At 47.8% G+C, this 10,095-nt stretch overlaps 1 protein-coding gene across 2 annotated transcripts in view; it reads right to left on the reverse strand.

The window, feature by feature from the left end:
- Positions 1-9,773, reverse strand: part of COMMD1 (copper metabolism domain containing 1) — a 174,684-nt gene extending 164,911 nt beyond the window's left edge. The window contains exon 1 of one of the 2 annotated variants that reach the window (XM_057497159.1): positions 9,564-9,773. In XM_057497159.1, the coding sequence (XP_057353142.1) occupies positions 9,564-9,740 (177 nt within the window). In that variant the 5' untranslated portion in view covers positions 9,741-9,773. The remainder of the gene's footprint in view (positions 1-9,563) is intronic. The other variant, XM_036904304.2, reaches the window with a different exon arrangement.
- Positions 9,774-10,095: the final 322 nt, after the last annotated feature.

Below are 10,095 nucleotides of genomic sequence, written 5' to 3' on the forward strand. Positions count from 1 at the left end.
CTTTCGAGTGATCCCCCTGCCCCAAAATCAGCTAAATCCCCCTCCCCTAGCCCGACACCATCTTTGCTCGGTGCCCTCCATGATACCCCTCCCAAATGTTGCATTTATCCGCCTCTCCCTCGAGATTCGGACTTTGTCGATACACAAAAGGTTTTTCCAGTCGTGACTAAGAGCCAAAATGGCGAGCCTTTAGATCCGGGAGACGCGGCTGAACTAGAAGACGAAGCGGCCAAGTATCACAACCCAGATTGGCCCCTTGCCGCCCCGTCGCTTAACCCCCCTTCTTACACACCCCCAGTTTTGAAAAGAGCCTCTTACACTCCCTCTATTCAGCCTCCCAATGTTTGCGCCCCGGCCTTTTTGCCCCCGTCGGCCCCTCCGCTACCCCCTCCGGCTCCCGGTCCTGTTAGCCCCCCTACCAGCACTGAAGACCTAATAGCACAGATAGTAGAACAAAGAATAACTTGCCATCTCCAAAAATTAGTTGTCTCCCAACCAGTTCGTCCCGCATTATATTCGCAAAGGGGCCTCTCTAAGAAACCGCTTACAGCCACAAAACCTAAAAAACAACCTAAAAAACTGCTCTTTCCTGTTCTTACCCGGGCCTCCGCCCGCTCTGGCCCCACCTCCACAACACATAGCCCGGAGGAGGGCGATCTTGAAAGCGACGGCGAAGACGCCCCTGCTGCTCAGGAAATAGAAAGTGAGGGAGAGGAGCAGGCTGAGCCAGAGCCGGCCGAGCCTGCTGATGGCCCTAGAGAATTTCACAAAATCCATTTCAAAAGCTTAAAAGAGCTGAACGCGGCCGTTAAAGCTTATGGCCCCAATGCCCCTTTTACCCTTTCTGTTCTTGATTCGCTGTCTCGAGGAGGACATTTACTCCCAGGTGAATGGCTGCGTATAGTCCAGGCTGTGCTTACCCGTGGTCAGTTTTTAACTTGGAAGGCAGATTTTGCTGACCGCTGTCAGACCATCGCTGCTGCCAATGTAAAAGACCCTCATTCCCCAACAGCGTCCTGGACTTTTGATAAGCTTACGGGACAGGGCAGATATATCTCTGAAACCAGGCAGCAGCGCCTTCCCCTTGGTCTTTTATCTCAAGTGAAAGATGCCGCTTTGGGCGCTTGGATATCACTCCCTGCTTCCAGGACTGCTAACACTCCTCTAACTAAGATCACTCAAAGCTCGCAAGAAGACTATAGCGAATTTGTTAGCAGACTGTTAGAGGCCGCCGAAAGGACCCTTGGTTCCGCGGCTGCCAATGATAAGATTGTAAAACAGCTAGCCTATGAAAACGCCAATTCGGCATGTCGAGCCGTCCTCCGCGGTAAGACTCGAGACAAAACTCTTGATGAAATGCTGAGAATGTGTAGAGATGTCGATCCTTTTACATCCAAAGTCCAAGCCCTTTTAGCTGTAGGTGCCGCTGTTCAAACTCCCCCGGCTTCTTATCCTCCTTCCTTCCCCAGGGGCGCACCGCCTATGCGTAACTGCTTTAAATGTGGACAGCCAGGCCATTTCGCTCGCCAATGCCCTACCACAGCTCCTCCTCCTAGAGTTGGGTCAGTCCCCGGTATTTGCCCTCGCTGCCATAAGGGGCGGCACTGGGCCAAAGAGTGCCGTAACAATCCAACAAATCCTTTTTACAGTACCACAAATCCTTTCACCCCCCCTTTTCAGGGAAACGAGCTGAGGGGCCAGCCCCGGGCCCCCCAGCCAATTCCATTTCAGCCGGCCTCGGGGAACAGCCTAGCTGTAGCACTCCCGCCCTCTATCGGGCCACACCCGGGAGTGCAGGACTTGACCTCTGTGCCTCCTCCTCAACAATATTAACGCCTGAAGAGGGAATTACAATTATTTCCACAGGAATTTATGGCCCACCTCCCAAAGATACTTATTTTCTAATTTTAGGGCGAGCTTCCACCACAATAAACGGCCTTATTGTCCACCCTTCCTTAGTTGACAATGACTATACTGGAGAAATAAAAATTCTTGCTAGTGCCCCCCAGTGCCCTGTCAGCATTATGAAAGGTCAGCGCCTTGCGCAGGCGCTCCCCCTCCCTTTAAGTACATCTCACCCTGCTATTCATAAGCAGCGAGGCTCCTCTACCCCAGGTTCTTCAGACTTATATTGGATCCAAGCTATTACTAAAGAACGCCCCACTCTTAAACTTAAAATCCAAGGAAAAGTATTTGAAGGAATTTTAGATTCGGGGGCCGACTCTACGGTCATATCTCAGGCTTCATGGCCCTCCAGCTGGCCCTTACACGCTTCCTTGACCCATCTACAAGGAATTGGGCAGTCAAGAAACACCTTACAGAGCTCACAGTTATTAAACTGGGAAGATGAAGAAGGAAATACCGGATTCATTCAACCCTTCGTAGTTCCTGGGTTGCCGGTAAATCTTTGGGGAAGAGATATCCTTTCTCAAATGAAGGTCATCATGTGTAGCCCTAATGAAGTTGTAACACAGCAGATGCTTTCACAGGGTTACCTCCCTGGTCAGGGGTTGGGCAAACTAAAACAGGGAGATCCCAACCCGATACTGGCCACGCCTAAGATAGACCGCTCAGGTTTAGGGTTTGAAAAACATTTTTCGTAAGGGCCGTTGCTCCTCCTGCACTCCAGGCAGACAAGATTACTTGGAAAAGTGATGTTCCTGTCTGGATCGATCAATGGCCCCTTACCACTACAAAATTAAATGCAGCCATAGAGTTAGTGCAGGAACAGCTGGCTGCTGGACATATTGAACCTTCTACATCCCCTTGGAACACCCCAATCTTTGTAATCCAAAAGAAATCAGGCAAGTGGAGGCTCCTACAAGACCTCAGGGCGGTTAATAAGACTATGGTCTCTATGGGCGCATTACAACCGGGAATTCCCTCTCCAATAGCCATCCCTAAAGGGTATGTCAAATTAGTAATTGATCTAAAAGATTGCTTTTTCTCCATACCTTTGCATCCTGATGATTGCAAACGTTTTGCCTTTAGTATACCCATTACCAATTGTGTAAGGCCTTCTCCCCGGTTTCAGTGGAGAGTTCTCCCACAAGGAATGGCCAACAGCCCCACTCTTTGCCAAAAGTTTGTAGCCCAGACTATAGACCCCTTTAGGTTGCTCTTCCCCACTTTGTATATTATCCATTATATAGATGATATTCTTCTTGCCGGTCCTGACCAGCAACAGCTCTATGCGGCCAGTCAACAGCTAGTCACTGCCCTCCGAGATCGAGGACTACAAATTTCCCCAGAAAAAGTCCAGGTCCACCCCCCCCAACTTTTTTTAGGCTTTGAATTATTTTCTAATAAAATCCTCACTCAAAAAATTCAGTTAAAGAGAAGCTCCTTAAACACTCTTAATGATTTTCAGCGTCTGCTAGGAGACATCAACTGGCTCAGGCCTTATTTAAAGCTGACCACCGGAGAGTTAAAGCCCTTGTTTGATGTCCTACGTGGAGACCCTGATCCTTCCTCCCCCCGCTCGCTTTCATCAGAAGCACAAAGGGCATTAACCATTGTAGAGCGGGCTATTTCTGAACAGACCATTAGCTACTTCTCTCCACATCTAAGTTTGTGGCTGCTCATTTTCCCTACCCCCTTCTCCCCTACAGGAGTCCTTTGGCAAAACCATCCACTATTTTGGGTTCATTTGCCAGCCTCCCCCCCTAGAGTCTTAGCTACCTATCCTCAATTAGTTGCTGCCCTCTTACGTTTAGGCCGAGAGGCAGCTCTCAAGTTGTTTGGGAGAGACCCTGAAGTTATAACCCTCCCATACAATACATCTCAATTACAATGGCTTATTCAACATGATGATGATTGGGCAATTAGCTGCACCTCCTTCCAGGGGACAATAGACAATCATTACCCTGCAGACAGATTAGTCCAGTTCCTTCAAAAGACCCCGGTTGTCTTTCCCAAGAGGACTAAAACCACGCCAATTGCTAGGGCCGTAATGGTGTTCTCTGATGGGTCCTCCTCCGGTATAGCCGCTTTCAGTATTAATGGGCAAGTTACTCGAATACAGACAGACCTCTCTTCTGCACAACTTGTTGAACTAACTGCAATAATCAAAGTTTTTGAGCTTTTAATAGATGCCCCCTTTAACCTTTACACTGACAGTGCCTATGTAGCAACCTCTGTTCCCCTATTAGAGACAGTGCCTTACATACGTCCCTCTACAAATGCTTCCCCCCTATTCGCAAAATTGCAAAAATTAATTCTAAACCGCGATGCCCCTTTTTTCATCGGGCACATACGCGCTCACACTAGCCTTCCAGGGCCGCTTGCCAAAGGCAATGACAGAGTTGATCTGGCGACTCAATTAGTAGCCTCTGTCACGTCAGACTCACCCTTGGCTGCAGCCCAACGGGCTCATGAACTACATCATCTCAATGCTCATACTCTTAGACTCAAATTTTCAATCACCCGAGAACAGGCCCGCCAAATAGTTCGGCAATGTCAAGGATGTCTAACTCTCCTCCCAGAGCCTCATAACGGAATCAACCCCCGGGGGTTGGTTCCAGGAGAGATATGGCAAATGGATGTCACTCATTACCCTCCCTTTGGTAAATTAAAATATATCCATGTGTCTATTGACACATGTAGTGGTTTCCTATGTGCATCCTTGCAAACGGGAGAGGCAACTAAAAATGTTATTACCCATGTTCTCTCATGCCTGGCATATCTACCACCACCTAAAATCTTAAAAACTGACAATGGGCCTGGATACGCCAGCTCTAGCTTTAAACAGTTCTGTGCGCAGTTAGGTATTAAGCACATAACAGGAATTCCCTATAATCCCCAAGGCCAAGGCATTGTTGAAAGAGCCCACTTAACCCTTAAAAACATGTTATTCAAACTTCAGTCGGGGGGAGAAGTACTCTATCCGAAAACAGGTAATGCAAAGACACTCCTAAATCATGCACTGTTTGTTCTTAATTTCCTTACTTATGACTCCGCGGGTAAAACCGCTGCTGATCGCCTTTGGCATCCCTCCACGGCAGATAATTATGCACAGGCTATGTGGAGAGATCCGATGACCAACACATGGCACGGGCCTGACCCTGTGCTCATATGGGGGAAAGGACATGCTTGTATATATGATGCTAAGGCACAAAATGCCCGATGGCTCCCAGATAGGCTCATTAAACTCCTAGACACAAATAGAGGCAAAAACAATAATAATTCCAGTCCAGGGCATATTAACCCCTGAGAAGCCTTCCCTTTCTGTTTATTTTCAGGAGGCAAAAATGAAGATTTGTACACTATTGACCCTCGTCATGACCTTTCGCCCCGTTTGGACCCATCAGATTTTCAATTTCACCTGGACAGTCACCAGTGAAGCAGGAGACGTCGTTTTCAGTTCTTCTACCTTAGCAAGTTCCCCCCCATGGCCTGTTCTTGCCCCTGACCTCTGTGACTTGGCCGCTGGAGCTTCTGCGGCCTGGGGGACCCCAGACATTTACTTTCCTTTTTCCACCTCCCCTGAGACCTACCCTGAGGGACAATCTACCACCTCTCCTGGGTGTAACAACACCCCTAGGAGAACCTACCTCAGAGAAACAGAATTTTATGTTTGCCCGGGAGCTCATAGAGATCGAGCCCTTAACTATAAATGTGGATATAGAGACTCCTATTTCTGTGACTCCTGGGGGTGTGAGACTACAGGAGATGCTAGTTGGAAGCCTAGCTCCACCTGGGATTATATAACTGTAAGTAGGGCTTGGAATCCCAAGCCTAACTCAACTGTTACCCCAGAATGTCAAAGCACCCAATCCACAAGGGGGCGATGTACACCGCTCTCCATTGCCTTTACTGACAAGGGAAAAAGGGCCCCTATTGATGGATGGCTCAGGGGACATGAATGGGGGCTAAGGCTTTATGTTTCAGGGAAGGACCCTGGGCTCACTTTTAAAATCAAATTAATTCGATCCATTCCAAACGCCAACAAGCACGTTGTCCTTGGCCCTATTGCCCCTAAGGCAAGAGACCCAAGACCTTCTAACCCTTCTCCCCTGTCTACTAGTACTGTTTTCCAGGCCTTGCTCCCCCCAGTTTTACCCTCTACAGGCGAAATCCTTAAAGGCCTGGCTAATGTGACTGCAGAATCCCTTAACTCCACTGGATATAGCGAGTGCTGGTTATGTTTCTCCCCCGTTCCCCCGTTTTACGAAGGGATAGCAGTTTTAGTAAACACCTCAGCAGACCTCATACTTACCAATGACTCCAGCAAGACTCGCTGGTCAGACCCCTCCCGTTTTTCAGAGACCTCTCCGGGTCTCACATTGACGCAGCTTTCGGGAATAGGCCTCTGTATACATAGCCCCATCTTGCGTCTACCCCCTCAGCTAATACCCATTTGTAACAGCTCCTTCTCACCCCCGCTGTCCTATGAATTCCTTGTCGCGCCCAACGGTACTTATTTTGCTTGCTCCTTTGGCATAACGCCCTCTGTTAACCCGCGCTTGCTAATATCTAACAATGAATATTGTGTTTTAGTCATACTCATGCCCAAGATTTCCATACATCCCACCGAAGACCTCCTTCCATATTACTCGGGCTCTACTCGCACTAAGCGTGAGCCAGTAACCGCCATTACCTTATCTGTAATATTAGGATTAGGAGCAGCTGGGGCTGGAACAGGCATTGCCTCCATAATTACTTCTAAACAACAATATTATGCTCTTAGTCAGGCTATTGATAAAGACATACAAAATCTGCAAGAAGGTTTAGACAGCCTGAAAGAATCTGTTGTCTCTCTCTCTGAGGTAGTGCTCCAAAATCGCCGAGGGTTAGACCTCCTTTTCCTGAAAGAAGGAGGCCTCTGCGCTGCTCTTAAAGAAGAATGTTGCTTCTATAAAGACAAAACAGGGTTAGTGCAAGATAGCATTGATAAAGTTAAGAAAAACCTAGAAGCCAGGCAAAAACAAAGAGAAAAGGATGAGGCCTGGTATAAAAACTAGACCTCTGCCACCCCTTGGTTAACTACTCTGATCCCCACCATCCTTGGACCCTTGGCAGGATTCTTCCTTTTAGTGTCTCTTGGCCCTTGGGCCTTAAGAAAACTGACAGTTTTTATTCGAGAGCAGGTTGACCAGCTCGTCAAGCCAGCAGTTGCTGTTCATTATCACAGACTTACAGCCTGTGATGAAGAGTCTTACACCGAACCAACCAATGCTCCCGGTCTCCAGTTCTCAACTTTACAGGCGCCTCAACCATGGTACCATCGATTCTGGCACCGTACTTAATGTGGCCCATATGCTGGTCAGCCAGAACCAGACATACCCCTAACTATGAGGGTATGGGCATCGAGATGAGTGCGAGACAAAGTACCGCAAGGGAGGGTTCTTCCTAGAACCTCTCTGGTCCTCCCTGAGAATACGCCTGGCTTGCATAGAGGTTGGTATCCATATGTACATAAAGCCTTGATATATTAAGATTAATTTGGCTTTCAGCTCTGCCTCTCCTCCCTAAAAGATACCGAGAGCATTTGCGAAATGTTACCCTGCTGGAGGAGCCAGGCCTCTATTCCCTCACTCGATTAAGGCCCACCTTTCTGAAATAAATAGAAAGGGAGGAGATGTTGGGAGCCACACAAAGACAACAAGATGGCCACAGTTCATGAGGTTCCTGCTTCACTTCCTGGAGATTAGCTGCGAGCCCGCGCGCGCCAACAAGAAAGCCCGCGCGCGCCAAGAGATACTCTTCTCCCCCTCCTTCCCCATTATCATATACCAATCAGAATGTAACTCGCTGCGCCATCCCTGCTATGCAGCCAATCCCCTGCTTACAAGTATCCTATGGCCCACTCTGCCCCTGAACACTGGTGTATATCTACCCCCGTCTTACAATAAAATTTGAGGGCTTGATCAGAATACTGTCTTGCCTTCGCTCTTCTCTCGCCCCCATTTTCTTTCAGGTCGGATCCCCCTCGTCCCCACAAATAACTAGGTCCCGCTGGACGGGACACCTGACTCCTCCACCAATATTCCATATTGGGTACTACCATTTTTTGGTCAAATTGGAATATTCACCATTTCCTGAACTGCTCTAGGTTTTCCTGCCTCAACCCTGCTATTTCTTAACCTAGAATACCCTATTTTCTGCCCCTCATTTCAGCCTAAAATATTCTACACTTTCTTTAAGAGCAGCAAAAATGGAATCTCCAAGAAACCTGCCAAAAAGAACTAGTTCCATTTTTCTGTCCACAGTAGCTTACTCAGACCTCTATTTTAAAATATTGCAGTGTCCTTCCATAGTGATTATTTGTGTATGTTCTCTTTTATTGCAGATGTACATTCTATCACCACTCAAAGTCTTTTTGCTTAAAAACCACATTTGCTTCTTATGGGTCCGTAAGAATTAGCAAGGTATACCCCTGCTTACAAGGTTATGAAACTGGGAACTAAATGTCATCTAGAACCCACAGTGTCACACAATCAAAGGCTTTCCCTCTTGGTACCTCAGACCAATCAGCTATGCAGAGGCTGCTCTACTCCCAACACCAAGAGAGACACGCAACTCTTCAACCCAGAATCACTCAGAAAACTGAAGCATTCCATCTATAGGCACAGGACTGAAAGCAGTGAGAGCAATGTCTGTATATAACCAGCAATGTATTTAAAAGAAAGTAAGAGAGTTCCCAGGCAATCTCTTCTCTGGATATCCTGCACTTTTTATCTCCTAACAAAATAAGAGAATCAAAAATATTGTCCATCTGGTGAGAAGTAACCCCCAACGTTTGGAGGTCCTAAGACATTGCCTGCACATGCACTTCTGACTTCCGGACCTGCAGTCCCTTATTCTTCTAGTATGAACCTGATTTGTGTTTTAAGCGTAAAATACACACCATATTTCCATTACTTAATGGAAAAGTAATATAAAATATCTTAGTATTTTGTATACTGACTCTATGTAAAGAGATAATACTTTGGGTTAAATAAAATATATTAATCTCACCTGTCTTTTTTTATTTTTTTAACGTGGCTATTAGAAAATTTTAAATTACATGTTTAGCTCTCATTCATTTCTATTGAATAGGCTGACTATACTTTTGACTTCAAGCTGGTAAACACGCTCTCTTAACCATATAGTTGACTATTTGACAAGGATTCATTACAGCCAATCAACCCTTATCCCCTGCAAACACTGGTTCACTTTAACACTCCAGACTTCCCAGACTAGAAAAGCTGATGACCGAATGGCTCTTGATTTTTAAAAGTATGGAGCTCATAGATTCGCCGAAACAAATCGAAATTGTTATCCACACAACAATAAATAAGTGTTTTGAGGAAAAAAAAAAACCGGGGGGGTGGGCGAGGCCTCCTTTCCCGTAAGTGTCGGAGGTCAGCACTGCTGGAATGCTGGAGCTTGGGCAGAAAGAGGTCACCCTTAAGTGAGAAGAGGCGACAGAGTCAGCACTCCGATCTTAAGGGGTGTAATGTGGCGCCCGTGGTGCACACACAGGTGGGCAGAGGAAAGCCTTTCCAGCTTCTGTGAGCACGAGTCTTAGGGCGGCGGGGAAGGGCTGCGCTTCCCGGCAACGGTGCAAGGAGGGGAGGTACCTTAAGAATCCACCTCATCTTCGCCAGAAAGGGGCGGAACTCCTCGGACGGCACGTCTGGATAGAGCTGGCTCCGCAGCAGCTCCTCCGTGATGCCTGAGTGCCCGTGAAAAGCTTCCTGGGCCAGGCCGCTCAGCAGAGCGCTTAGCGGTTTGCAGCCCTCAAGCTCACCCGCCATGGTCAACGAGGGCGTCACCCGCCATGGTCAACGAGGGCCCCGCCCCCCAACAGCTGAGCGCGGCTCAGCCACGGCAGCCGAAAGGGCCCAAATACTCCGAGCAAAGGCGCGCGGAGAAAGAAGGCGTGGGGTCCCACCAGGGTGGGTTCTCTACAAATCCGTCCTCTTAGGTTGCCACCAAGGAGGTATCTGTTCAGTTCCAGATCATTTTGCTTTATCTTATTTCCTTCGCCACGCCAGGGCCTACTCCAAGGAGAGATCACTTGGTGGAGGTTCATTCGAGATGGGGTAACATCTAACAAAGGCAGTTTAATTTTGGGGGATGTTGCATCTCATTCCCGGCCTTCCTAATCCA

This window comes from Manis pentadactyla, chromosome 2, assembly GCF_030020395.1.
Source record: "Manis pentadactyla isolate mManPen7 chromosome 2, mManPen7.hap1, whole genome shotgun sequence".
In the NCBI taxonomy this organism is placed as follows: Eukaryota; Metazoa; Chordata; class Mammalia; order Pholidota; family Manidae; genus Manis; species Manis pentadactyla.